The sequence below is a fragment of the Chaetodon trifascialis genome, chromosome 5 (assembly GCF_039877785.1).
Source record: "Chaetodon trifascialis isolate fChaTrf1 chromosome 5, fChaTrf1.hap1, whole genome shotgun sequence".
In the NCBI taxonomy this organism is placed as follows: Eukaryota; Metazoa; Chordata; class Actinopteri; order Chaetodontiformes; family Chaetodontidae; genus Chaetodon; species Chaetodon trifascialis.
In genome coordinates, this window is record NC_092060.1 from 14,519,876 (window position 1) to 14,533,791 (window position 13,916).

At 41.9% G+C, this 13,916-nt stretch overlaps 1 protein-coding gene across 1 annotated transcript in view; it reads right to left on the bottom strand.

Moving 5' to 3' along the window:
- The window catches only part of atrx (ATRX chromatin remodeler), a 30,762-nt gene extending 18,862 nt beyond the window's left edge, over positions 1 to 11,900 (bottom strand). Inside the window, exons 1-18 of the mRNA XM_070962830.1 lie at positions 11,671 to 11,900; positions 10,002 to 10,063; positions 9,826 to 9,875; positions 9,596 to 9,717; positions 9,419 to 9,499; positions 9,187 to 9,296; positions 9,000 to 9,067; positions 6,445 to 8,528; positions 5,970 to 6,042; positions 4,732 to 4,886; positions 4,478 to 4,642; positions 4,247 to 4,361; positions 4,037 to 4,136; positions 3,580 to 3,753; positions 1,402 to 1,543; positions 1,177 to 1,286; positions 504 to 650; positions 177 to 354 (exon numbers count right to left, since the gene is read on the bottom strand). Coding sequence (XP_070818931.1) covers positions 177 to 354; positions 504 to 650; positions 1,177 to 1,286; positions 1,402 to 1,543; positions 3,580 to 3,753; positions 4,037 to 4,136; positions 4,247 to 4,361; positions 4,478 to 4,642; positions 4,732 to 4,886; positions 5,970 to 6,042; positions 6,445 to 8,528; positions 9,000 to 9,067; positions 9,187 to 9,296; positions 9,419 to 9,499; positions 9,596 to 9,717; positions 9,826 to 9,875; positions 10,002 to 10,058 — 3,931 coding nt within the window. The 5' untranslated portion in view covers positions 10,059 to 10,063; positions 11,671 to 11,900. The remainder of the gene's footprint in view (positions 1 to 176; positions 355 to 503; positions 651 to 1,176; positions 1,287 to 1,401; positions 1,544 to 3,579; positions 3,754 to 4,036; positions 4,137 to 4,246; positions 4,362 to 4,477; positions 4,643 to 4,731; positions 4,887 to 5,969; positions 6,043 to 6,444; positions 8,529 to 8,999; positions 9,068 to 9,186; positions 9,297 to 9,418; positions 9,500 to 9,595; positions 9,718 to 9,825; positions 9,876 to 10,001; positions 10,064 to 11,670) is intronic.
- Positions 11,901 to 13,916: the final 2,016 nt, after the last annotated feature.

Genomic DNA, 13,916 nt, shown 5'->3' on the forward strand with positions numbered 1-13,916 from the left:
AATGATTACCTGAACAACTTCCATCACTGTCCATCTGTCCTGATAGGAGCTACTACTATTCTGAATGGTGGACCAAAAAACTAATGGACGTGAGTAATGAAAGTTACATTGAATAAAGATGTCTTACACTTAGACACATTGCATTGCAGCTCAAACACATTTAAACAGCATTGTACCTGGATCTACCAGTGTCTTCTGAAAGGTTTCTTTGAGCTTCTTGCTTTTGATGTTCCTGCCCTGCGTGAGGTTTCGGTACATCTCATAGCCGATGATCATAACGCCCCCTGTGTCTTGCCATTGCTGGAGGCTGTATGCTCGCTCCTGTGGCCTCTTTACTGTGGCCAGCTCAGTCACCTGGTAAAACAAGACAAACATCGATCAAACAAAAAATAAATAAGTAAGAAGAAGCCATAATTCAGGTGTGATAAATGCACACGCACGCGCGCGCACACACACACACACACAACAGCACTGTGAAATAGAAATAGAAAGCAACTTCTTACCTCTAAGCTTTCATCATCCTTCATTCCCTCTTGCCACTTCTCAAACTCGTTGAGCCAATTAAGGACAGTGTTCAGGGGACAAACCACCAAAGCTGTGCTGAACTCCAGCTTGTCACAAAGCAGCAAAGTGTGAAGGAATGTCACCACCTACAGGGCAAAAAGGGAACTATGCTTTACTGAAGTTGATGGTATTTCTCACTCTTTCTCTCACTCTCTCACACACAGACGCACGCACGCACCTGTAGACACAGGTTCACTCATCAAGGTTTACCAAACTCAAGGTGGCAACAGATGTACAAAATCCTCACAGGTCTTACATGCACTATTGCATGTAAACATGTTGCAATAAGCTTCAATTGCCAGTACAGGGCTGCAACAAACCATTATTTTCATTAGAGATTAATCTGCTAAACAATTAATTGCTTAGTCAAAAAAATCAAAAGTTATGTGTCAAAGATTGTGGAAAAATCTTTGACAATTGAGTTTTTTTAACTGGTTCAGACAAACTACTTGTGTTTAATTCATTTAAAATCAAATACAAAATTCCAGGTACATCCTGTAGATATGTACCAAAATGTCTGACAGGATTAGATACATATGTTAATAGTGTCCCTTCTTCCCTCCCATACTGCACAGCTTTGGTGCACTTTTCATGCTGCGCTCTCCTCTGTACCTGCAGAGTTTTTCCCAGCCCCATACAGTGGGCAAGGATGCAGCCAGAACCAGCAGACTTCTCAATCTTCCTCACAGATTCACAGCAGCAGTCCCACATGAACTGCACCCCTAAAGCAAAACAAACAAACAAACAAAAGGGCAACATTAGTCCAGAGCATCTCAGTGTATTCACATATACAATACTGCAGTTGAGCTGCTGATTTTCAGTGACTGAATTTCTTACCATCAACCTGGTGAGGTTTGAGCTTTGTGACGAGGTTTCTGTGCACCTGCACCAGCGGCTCCTTTGTCTCTTCATCCTCATCCAGCACCAGCTTGGTGGTGATGGGGCAGGCCACCTGGGAAGACTCCTCCACCACGATCACCTGAAAAAGGATCAGAGACACAGAGAGCGAGGAGCTGCATGAAAACGTCAGTTTCATTTCCAGAGAAAAGTAAATTAAATAATACATGAAAACTGTTTGAAAGTTGCACACGGTGATTGAAAAATTGCATTTTGCATCTTTAAATAGGCGTCTAATTGTACTTTTTAACACCCTGGGGATACACAATCTTATCATGTAACTCTGCAAGTGTGTCATAATGGCCAGCACACGATTCTAATGAACACACAACATGAGTTTATTTTGAACTGAATTGTGCTTCAATGAATGAATGCCAGATTTTAACTCAGATATGTTCAATCACAGTGACGTCAGTGCGAGCAAGCTGGTAGTACGATACAGTAAATGTCTCTCATTATACACAAATATAAACATTTAACATGACGCTATGTTTTGATTACATTTAACATCAAATGTGTGGTTTCCCTGGTTTCCCACAGCCAAGTGTTGTGGGGAGGTATCATAATTATTACATTTTTCGTTAGAAAAAAAAGTTTAAGAAAAAGCAGAACTATTAACCACAATGAAACCCACAATTAATGGATCACTGTTCACACTGACAGGCACTTATTAAAATCTGACTTCTTCCCCTTCTGGCCAGATATGTTTATACCTATACATCACTACATTTTTTAAGAAACCCTGTTGACGGCCAATCTTTTTTTTTTTTTTTTACAATATCAATCTAAATAATACATCATGCACTTTCTTCTGCCTACTGGCAAACACATGTAAAAAAAACGTAAGTCTTTATCATGCTGTCAAATTACAGTCATACAAAGCTCAGAGACAGCTGACATGCAAATACTGATCATGACAACAGACTCTAATCAGCTTTATGATTACTGCTTTAAGCAAAGCCCACTGCAGGGTCCAAACTTCACCTCTGTGGACTGTGTGTGTGACATAGTCTAGCAGTTTTGTTGTGGGAAGTGAGTCTTTCTTGGTGTGTGAGAAGTACCAACACATTGCAGCAGTCACAGAAAAGTGCTTCATACTATAAGGGTTAATTACATGTCAAACATAATGTGGCTACATAAGCACAGTAGTTCTGAAAGGTTGTGTACTGTGTTTGCAGAGTCCTTCTGCATTCTTCTCAGAGGAGTTCAAACAATTCTTACCACGGGTAAATTTTACCAGCGGAAACACCGAGACTAGGTAACTGTAGTGACGGTGAACAGCAAGGGTCAATTCAAGAATTGCAATACAGTTGTTGACAATCAGAGGTTGCATGTCGCCATCAGTGTGCACACTCGATGCTTGAGCTTCTGAAGTAGGGCGATTTCAGCAACCCGGCAATTTCCGCTGATCCTATTCATTTTATTGGCCAACATAGATTTTTACTTGTATTTGGTGAGTGGCGGGTGTTACTTCTGGATCCTGTCCCACAGTGGACAAAGAAACAGCAGACAAGATCGTAATCAGCATGCCCAACTCACAGTGGTTACGTCTCATCCACTTGTGCCCATTTTTGGGTTGAGTATACACTATGACTAAATGCTTGTCAATGACATTTTTTCCCATGACTAAGAACAGACACCGCAACTATATCAAGATGCAATATTGTTGATGGAAAAAGACAAGACTAAAATGTGGCTTAAAAAAAATCTCTATCCTGTTGAAATAAGACATGAAGTATTCAAGACTGTTTTTTAACTGTAGCAGATATTTCAGCTATAGCTTTAGTCCAAAACTAGTGAGCTCAACCTGTGTTTTCATCAGATAATGTTATGATGAAATCTTAGGTGACACAAGTTTGACCAAAATTATAAAAAATGAAAGGCTTTGGCAACATGTTCAATACAACCTGATAGTCTGGTTGAGGTTGACTAAATGTGATAAACCCTAACAAGGACATCAAGGACTGATAAAATCAGCAGTAACTTACATGACACAGTGCTGCTCAACCAGTCATTACCTCCTTTAATAACTGATAGAACTTTAGGATTTTGCCTGGCATGCAGTGTTATCAGGAGACCACCAAAGCCTAGTGTTAAGAATGTAGCAGCTCATTTTACCTCTCGAAGTTTCTTCCTGAGCGCCTCTCTCTCAGCGATACGCTTCCTCCTCTCCTCCTCTTCTTTCAGAGCATCTCTTGTCTCTGTCCGCAGCTTGTCATCCTTCAGGATTTTGCGTATCTTTTTGCGTCCTTTGCGATCCTCTCCATCTTTGTCATCATCTTCCTCTCCGCTCTGTGGAAATGAACACATAGTTAGGCCCTCTGATCTTCAGCCCTCAGGAAAGAAATTCACTTCCTGTGATCAGTAGCCAAGCAATCCTATGATTAATTTGTGCCCTCAATAATCCTCACACTCCAGGGGGAAGTTCCAATAACATTTTATGTGTCATGCATGACTTAACAAGTAAACGTTATGTGGGTCCATCTCCTCCACCTGGCAAATCCTGCCATGGGGGAAAAAAAAGAAACTTTGGGATAGTTCAAGACTACTACCAAGTGCTCTGCATTTTAAACACCTTCTCATTGCTGGAAGAGGACTCCTGAACTTTGATCCTGCGCCGCTTCTTCTTCTGCTTGTAACTTCTCTGTTTCTCCTCATCCTTCTTCTTCGCAGATCTACAAACACAAATCAGAATTCACATAAGCAAGAGCAGCAGGAGATCAGTTCAGATCCAGCGACAGCAAAACATTACTGCTACTGATCAGCCGGGGCTCTCTCTTCTCACCTGGTCTTTCGACGCTTCCCGTCATTGTCTGATTCACTAAGCTCTTCGCTTATCCCCGACTCTGCGCTGGAATCTGCCTTCTCAAAGTCGGAGTCTTCAGAGTCATCGCTACCCACTGGCAGGCAGACAAATGAAAGACAAAGGAACAAAAGTCACTTGATGGTCTCAGAGTTCAGAATATCTGGGCCGATATTGTTACACATGACACACACAGCAGATTTCAGAATCAACCTTTCTGTGCCGACTTCTTCTTGCCCCCCTTGTTCTTCTCTTTACTGCCAGCTTTCTCGTCTCCTGATTCGCCCTCACTCAGTGAGAGTTTATGAGAAAGCAATTTGTGGCGTCTGCCACGCTTCTTCACTTCAACATCAGAACTGGAGACTTCTGAATCCTCATCTTCAAAGAGAGAAGCAAATAGTTTGAGACGATACGCAAGAAAAGAGCCTTATTTGAAAAAATGGGTATATTTAGCAAATGTATGCTACCTTCCTGCTCTTCTTCATCATCATCGTCCTCATTGTCTTTTTTAACTTTCTTGGAGGATTTTTGATCCTTGTCAGCTCCTTCATTATCAGAAGAACTTTCTGCTCCAGAAGAATAGTTGGATTTGATTTGGGCAAGAAGCATTTTCTTTGCAATCCTTCAGGAGAAAAGGGAAAAAAGACAGAGAACTAAACACAGCACTCACATTAATTACATAACACATAAAAATGTGTTTGTACAAAATTATCCTGATGGAAGAAAGTGGGAACAAGGGCTGAGCAGTGTGCCGATATATGACATGCAATGGCTGAAACATGTCCTCCAGTAGACGTATGTCAATACTGTTTGCATCGCTGGAGCTATCCCTTAAGTTGTATTTACACACTGTCATTCAGTGTATGCGCTGCTACCCTGCTACACAGTGAGCAAGTGGGTGCGTTGATGAGACTGTAAGGAGTTTAATGTCATCAACACACTTCTCTGCATGCCTGTACATTGCTTTCCACTCTTGCATTAACATTGCTAATATGTCCAAATACACAAAATACACAATACAAACAGTCATCATTACCGATGACTCCTCCACTTCCTCCTCCTCCATGCTCTACCCGAGCACCACCCCTCACTAAAACCAATATTTCCAGTAAATGAGAACTCGTCTGACATGAGCAAATGTGCTACATGTGTGAAAGGGCCTGGATATTGCCTCTGCTATATATTCGGGGCAGGCAGGACGATGTAGCAATCCAACTGCCTCGCGAGGGCATGTGATTTTGGCAGCAGGACTGCTTACCATGTTCTTACATGACCCTAGAGGGACATTTGTTGGTGATAATGCACCTCTATTGCATTTCTGTTGCTCTCGTTCGAAAACTTAAATCCTCTATTCTGAAAGTTAGTTTCAGTTTCCAGTGATATATACAGAAAATTACAAATGGAAACATGTTTAAATTACATTAAATAGAGGTTCTTCTGTCTTGAATCATATAATGTAAATGTATTATTTACATTTTAAGTTTTGAAGTGAAAGCAGTCAGCGAGGACCTGACTGTGAGCAGCTGCAGTGTGGTGCCAGAACCCAACTAATATATCTGGTTAAACAGCTCTACCTTAGAGAAGCACACAGTAAAAAAAAAAACTGCTTCCATTGTTTAAGTTTGAATGATGCAGATGAAATTCTTGATTAATTGTATTTATCCCCAGTTAAGAATATCCGTCCCATTTGTTGTTTTGAAAGTACCTGTTTTCAGGATCATCATCGTCATCATCTTCGCAAGCCCGAGAAACTCTCTCTTTATCATCCACTTCATCTCCTACGCAACAAAATAACATACATGATGTTGATGGAAGAGCACATCAAGCCATTAAAAGGAGCAGCCAAAACAATCTGACATTTTGGGATTATTTGCTTTATCGGGAGTTGCCTGGCTTGTTGACTCACACTTCAGTTTTTGTATGACAAATGAGACAACATGTTCATAAGTGAGCTTCTGTGATGCTGGTAAGCTGCTGGCTACATATTTACCACACAGACATGAGAGGTATTGATCTGTTCATCTAACTCTTGGCTTGAAAGTGAATGAGTGTAGTTCCCAAAATGTTCAACTTTTCTTGGAACTCAAAAACCTAAAAATTAAATTGGCTAAGTTGTGTCATAGTATGACAGATGCTGAGCTCAGCACCACTAAATACTCCTCATTTATGGATAACATTACCTGAGGACTGATGAAAAGGTCCACCACCTCCCACCACATTATCCTCCACTATGGGTTTGATCTTTTGCGCATCGCTGTCCTCACCGGAGTCACCTTCAGCCTGCTGCTCCTCCTCATCGTCACTGGAAGACGACTGCAGCTTGGAGGCGGATCTTGAGCCCTTTCCCTTGCGCTTCTTTTCGTAAGACCTTTTCCGCTCAGGTGTCTTCTTCTCAGGTAATTTTTTGTCTTCCTCTTTTGTACCATCTTGTTTCTTCACACGACTTGATCTTCTCTTAGCTGTGCCCACTTGGCTTTTTGTCTCCTTCTCCTGGTCGGAGTCGGAGTTGGAGGAGTCTGAGCCATTCTGTTTCTTCTTCTTGGATGTCTTTTTACTTTTGTTCTCAAAGTCTGAGTCAGAGCTTTCGGACTTCCTTTTGCGCTTGGACGCTTTCTCAGTATCCTGTGTGGATGTGTTGTTTAGTTTAAACAAACGCTTTTTAGAACTCGTGCCTCCCTGTTCCTCATCTGTGCTGTGGCATGCTGCAGCTTTCTCTAGAAGTATGTTAGGAACTTCGTCCGAGTCATCAGAGTCCACTGTCTTCTTCTCTGAAACCTTGGTCTGCTTCCGATCCTCTTTTTTAGTGTTACTGGATTTCTTGGAGGATTTGGCCTTGCCCTTACTATCATCCTCTGACTCTGACTCAGAGGACTCTTCCTTGGCCTTATTCTCAGTCTGCTTCCTCAAGGGAGTTGTCTTCACTCTACTGGAGCGACGGCTGGGTGGTGGGCTGTTTGTCCAATCTGCTGTATCAGCAGAGTCATCGTTGTCTGCTTCACATTCTTCTTTTTTGGACTTTGTCTGCATCTCTCCCTCTTTTTCTCTGTTTTTGGACCTGGAGGACCTAGACCCACATGTTGTCACGACTGGCACAGGAGTAAGTTTGACAATGAGGTTCTTCACCTTGGGCTGTGGGCGTTGAGAGTCTGTTGAGTTTCCATTTGACTTCATATTTTCAGTGTCTGTAACCAAATCGGTGTCAGTCAGTGAGAGCATGGTGGAATCCGCAAGACTTTCCACCATCTGAAAAAGCTCTTCAGGAACCGAAGGAGGCACTGACATGATGTCGTGATCGAGGGACATTTCACCACCTGACACTAGCCCATCGTCACAGACTTCAGTTTTAATTGTCTTTTTGGTTACATCTGTTTCTGTGTGGCTGTCTATCATTTCAGTGTCGTAATTATCCACAGCCTGCTCATCATGGTGTTCCTCATGCTGCTCCTCGTCCGGCTGATTATTCTGGTCCTCGTCCAGCTGCTCGTGTTGCTCCTCGTCCGGCTGTTCATGCTGTTCCTCGTCCAGCTGCTCATGCTGCTCCTCATCCAGCTGCTCATGCTGCTCCTCATCTGCTGCGTCAGCTTCATCTACTGCATCCGCCACAATATCCATGTGGTCGTTTACAACAGGGGCCACAACATCAGTGCTCTTTCTCGCAATGTGTTGTCCTTCGTTTCCGTTCTGCACCTCCATGTTTCTGAACTCAGGCCCCAAAGCCTCTTCCAAAGCAGTGTGGGCCTTTTTCAAATCGGCAAGCACGGCCTTGAAGGCTTTCAAATGCCGATACCTGATTGACTTGTCTCCCTGCTCCTCTTCTGCCTGCTGGATGAACTGGATGAACGTATTGTTCAGACCAGTTGTAGTTTCAACAAGCTTTTTTGCTTTCTTAATAAGTTCTTTGGGTACCTGCAGTTTTTTGTAGGAAAAGGTCATGGTCCCTGAACCTTCGATGTGTTCTTTTCCATTGACAACTGCTTTGTGCTCTTTGACTGTTTTGTTCTTGTGTCTCTTCACCTCGCGTTCCTCAGTTTTATCTGTTTTTCGCTGCTTGAGTAGCACAAGTTCTTGTTTTTCCATGATGCTGTGGCATTTGGAGACCAGATCCTGGAGGGGCTCCGACCGGCAGACATAGCAGTGCCACTTTGAGTTCTCATCAGTAATGAGTGACAGCTCCTTCCTGCCCAGGTTGCGCAGGATGCACTTCTTGCAGAAGGCGTTGTTGCAGTAGTCACAGCAGATGAGCTTCCCACCTTCAGCACACCACCTGGAGAGAAAGAGTTCAGAGTTTTAGGGCATTAAGGTCTTAGAGCTCAAGATCACTTAGTATGACATGGTTCCCTAAATTAGTTGCACTTGCGCAAGGATCGAGCCTGAACATATGTCTAAAAACTAAAACTCTATCAAAGATCAATTTCAAATAAACAAAGAACAAAAAAGGGTCCAAAATACTTTTCCAATATTTCATTATATGTTTCTGTCAAAGGGGCATTAAAATGACTAGCTGCCTATGTCATGCACTTTGAACACAACCACAAGAAAACCAGAAAGCTGTCATGTGAATGCCACATTATACAAAAAAACCATCACAGCACAATCAAACTAATGCCGTATTCTTTTGAGATGTCAAGCCTTCGTTAGACCTCATATCTAATTAGTTCGACTGTGTTTATGTTTGTGTCACTTCAGTTTAACAAATTAATCATAATTTATTGTTGGTCTTGGTAATACATCGTACCTGCACTGCTCATCCATGCCATCAGAGTCTCTGTTGATGTCATCACTTGTGTAATACTTGTAGCATGACTAGAGGAAGAGGAAGCAACATTACCACTACTTACAAATGGAAAGACTTAAAAATATCAGTGTGGAACTTCACGATAAAAAAATGAAAACATGTGAAATGTATGTTTGAACTTTGCTACCTTGCAAATGAGTACTTTGAGAACAGGATGCTCATACACAGAGTTGCGCTGAAACTGGTTTACTTGTTTTCCACAGGCAGTGCAGTTCACCTTCTTCTGCAGGGTATCATCTGTGATAAAGAGAAAATAAATCAAAAATTGTGACTTTCTCCCTTTCACTTTTTATGCTTGCTCATTTGTGAACATCAACATACCAGAAACACACGGTTTCCAAATACTGAAATGAACTGACCCGTATTTTTCTGTTTGAAATCCACTCTGAGCTTCATGGCACCTTTGTTTTCATTCCCAGCTGGCCTCATCACTAAAGTGCCTAACCAAATGAAAAAAGCAATCTCCGAAAATCAGCATTTCATTAAGCACCAATAGTGTACTGATCAAGACCAAAGAGCACCTCCATACACCATACCTTTAGATACGCTGCCTGCATTACTGTCTGACAGATTGTCAGAAGTGGCACCTTCATTTTCGCTCTCGGCCGAGGCATCCGATTCATTCAGTCCAGTGTGCTTAGCTACAGTGGTGGGTTTCCTAAAATGAGTTGGCACATAGTTTGACTACTTTAAGCTGCATCAGGAGAGAACTCTTGGGTACATGCAATTGCAAAGAAAACAATAACAATAGAAAACCGCTCCTCACCTCTGGTTGCGAGAAGAGGAGGACTTCATAGTTTCTGTTGAGCTACCAGGCTGATGAGAATACAAGATTCATTTAGACAGCTTAGCAATTAAGAACAAACCCAAAAACAGTAAAATTTGTGCATTTTTGGATCAGACGTAAAAACGTATTGACTGCCAAAGAGGCTGCATACTTACCTCCTCTGCCTTTTCTGCCATTTGGTCTAGGTTTGATTCAGAAGAGGGCAGACTCATTTTACCTGAAGAGACATTTGAAGATTTGTTTTATGATGAACATACTGGTAAATCAAGATGTTGAATCTCTAAAAACAAAATAAGGCATATCTACGTATATTTACTGTTACCATACAAGTACCATTCAGCACTTGATAGTACAATTTCACTGTTTCTGTGTTTCCATAGTTTGTGTTTACTTTACCAATGTTTGTCTATTCCATTCATATTTAAGCAGCTGAGCTTCAAAAATACATCTTAGAAACTCTTTTCTCCAGGCTGCCAGGTACAAGGTTTAAAGCGTCCGCTGAAGAACAAGCAAGACTTATGCACATATTGTATAAAGACAGCAGAGCATGCATGCAAATGTAACAGCCCATGAAAACACATCAGGAAAATAACCAACATCAGTAGATCAACTCATTATCACAATAATAACACAAATTTCAACTTTTCTTAGAGAACATCTTATCATGTTCTTTAATTTCACAACACAACAGAATTGCATTCATGAAACATAGCTTTGTAAACATTTGTTATATTCATATAATTATGCTCGAGACTGGTTAACAACTGCAACTACACAGAATTACATTGCTCCTGGTGTGAGAGCAAGTGTTTTCTCCAGACACTTAGTGGCAAAGTCAGAGGTGACAGACTAGGTTTGGGCTTTTGTTAGCCAATAGGGGGAAAAAATGACAGCAACAATAAAACTTTACAGAGTACGGTTAATAAACAGCACGATTACAGCCTCTGTGCCATTATTTTATATTAAATCTGAGCGTTACCTACAACCTTTTCCGTGCATGTATTGAGAGCACATCACTCCTGAGACGGAGGCACCGCTGTTTATTTTGACGTTTTGCGTCATCATAATGTGCTGATTAGATCGCTATGAGCTGTGGAGCTCTCACTCAGTCCCTCCAGCAGCAGCCAGGCCTAAAATGTACCCAAAATCCTGTGTCAGTCGAAAAACCACAGTCTACTCGCCTAACAAGCAGGGCACGCGCCTGCATTTGCAGCTCTGAGCTTCTTCTTTATTTTCGACGCAGCCTTTCTGTGTTTTGACAAGACAGGAACTCCTATCAGGGATGCAAAGTTTAGGCTTGCTAGCAGTAGCAGGTCTGACGATCGCCGTTAAGGCACAACTACTTCTTTTCAATGCCCCACGTTGCCCTGGCAACATTGCAATCTCGGCAGTGCATAGAAGGTCCAATGCATGGGCATGCACCGAATAATGCATCCGCGGGCCTTTCCTCTTCTGACGATGCCAAGGCACAAACCAGCGCGCGCTAACCGCAGCCTGGCACTAACGTTACCTAGTAGCATCCAAAGTAGCAGCGCAACGTTTAGCCAGCTAAGTTACAATAGAAACAAAGTCACAGCATTCTTACAAACAAGGGTATTTTGAATCCTAATTACTTCCACAATCATCCTGGAATACGCGTATGCACAAGTGAATCTGCGTGTGTACGAACTTGAACATTGCCGGCTGCGCAGCTAATAGCTACAACTCAGCTAGCCTAGCTTGTTAACTAGCAATATGCACTCATGGCCCGGCTCGCCGCTAGCGAAGGTAGCACAGTAATCAATGCAAAATTGACTAAACAAACAGGCTAAACAGTGTTCCTACCTGCTTTTCACCGTCGTCATTTCTTGACTTACAGACACACGTTTTGTTTGTGGTACAGGTAGCCCAGTTCAATCCAATTTGTGGATTTTCGATGGTGCTGAAGAAAGAATAGGCACAATATACCGAAACAACTCCGGTCAGGGGAGACAAAGCAAGGGGACCATCTTGCCGGATGACTGTGGACGCAGTAAAATGGCGCATCGAGCCTAAATCCTGTGAGTTTTCCTATTGGCTGACCGCCTCAGATGCTCTCCTGCTCTGAGTGGTCGAGGCTTACCGGAGCTTATTGATTCGTTAAACCGAGGAGAGAACGGTTCTCTCTGGGAAGTAGAACGCTGCCGGCGATATTTCCATTTCATTCATTTGTTGATACCGTGCAGAGGCGCGCTGTTTTGTTTCTCCATCCAAGCTCCACTTCTCAACACGATGTAACCTAGATGGATAGATACATACATGCATCGATAGAATAACAATATAAGCACTCCCGAAGACATAAAGATAAAATTAATAAATAACCAGTGGTGGAAGCAGATACCTCTACAACAATTTAAAAGTCCCACATTGAAAAGCCCACTTGAGTCAAAGTATTATTCACAAAATGTACCTGAAGTATTAAAAGCAGAGGTGGAGAAATGCCCCTGTGACTAATACAGAAATGTTGTGTAGTGTGTGACATTATTAGATTGTTAATATTGATGTGTCACTATGGAAGCAACATTTTACTGTTACCTGGTTGAGCTTGAGCCTCTTTTAGCTACTTGTCACACAGATCAAAGTGTGCCAGTGAAGTCTCACAATAAATTTTGCGCACGTTGAGATGATTGAGGTAAGAAAAACAAGAAAAAACAACATTCTGCTTCTCAAATTTGCATTTGTTTTTCGGAGTTGGAATTGAATCTTTGTTGTCTCTGTGACATGTGGCATCATTTCACCTCTATGTGCCTCACACAGCTATTTTAATGAAACCATGTGAGATGTTTGGAGGGGAAAAGTCTCTTTATTGGATCTGCTAACAAAACTTGGCAAGGAGCCCCAAATAAACACTGCTCAATTGTAAGCCACAAAATCTGGGGACCAATGGTTTCATTCAGCAATGGGTTGTACTTCATAAGCTTGCATGCTTTTTATTAATAACTCTCCTCTGAAGTTTAATATCACCACTTTTCAGCTGCACAAAAGTAAAAGGGCATGATTATTTGGTGCGTCTGTGCCTGTCCGGTGGCTCGGGTACATCTTCAAATAACCTGCACCAGTGTGACATCTCTAAGTTAGAAATATTTCCTGAAATGGGCCTCTTCTTCAAAGGTTGTCAGTTGGTGGTACAATAGTACAAAATATAATAGAAATAACAGATGCAAAATGTTGCTAGAGTATGCGAAAATACAAGCTAAGACCCGCACCAGATAAAAGAGTCATGCTCTTCTGCCTGTCCTGTCAACAGTTAGTATTAAGACTGAGCATTGTTGCATCCAAGTCACTGACTTCTCCAATGAACAGCTGCATCAGGCAATAACCTAAACATTCATTTTTTTTTTCATTAACATTTAAGAAGTGTCTTTTTTTTGCTAAACTACTGTTTTTTCTACGATCACATTTTCCTCTTGCTCATGTGTGGGATAAAGCTAAAAGCTTGACTCAAAATATTTCCCATGTGATTACTCAGCGCAGTCATTTTGACATCATAACTGGTAAAGCAAAGGTGTTACTATAAATTCCATTAATGGTGGCGGCATGCACGCTCCCTGTCACACACTCTAATGGAACAGGGTCATCATTCGTTTCATCAGTTCCTTTTCCTGCTGCCAAAAGTCAAAATGTGGCATGAAAAAGGCCCATAAGCATAGCAGATTCACTCCAGGCTGAATGAGCTTTTCACAGTGAAATCATAATGTTCGATTATTTGGTGTCATGTGATTTTCTGCTCTGTGGTCCTTTCCATCCTTATACATTAGGACAACCTTTATAAGATGTTAAAACAAGGTGATGACCAGCAACTCTTGCTGAGAGCTTTGCTGATACGGATTCGGTAACTCCTTGGTATTAGATAAGACTATGCACTTAGTGGAACATTTGAGAGTAGACCAGATACATATCATCCTTTACTCCTTATTTGGTGTCTTCCTCCTCTGACGTATGTATATGTGGTCTCAGAGTGTCACCACGATGACAATATAAGTACAACACAAGTAAGCGTGCAGGGTGTTCAACTTTCCTGCTCAACCTGACGCCGCTGACTCACAGGCTCT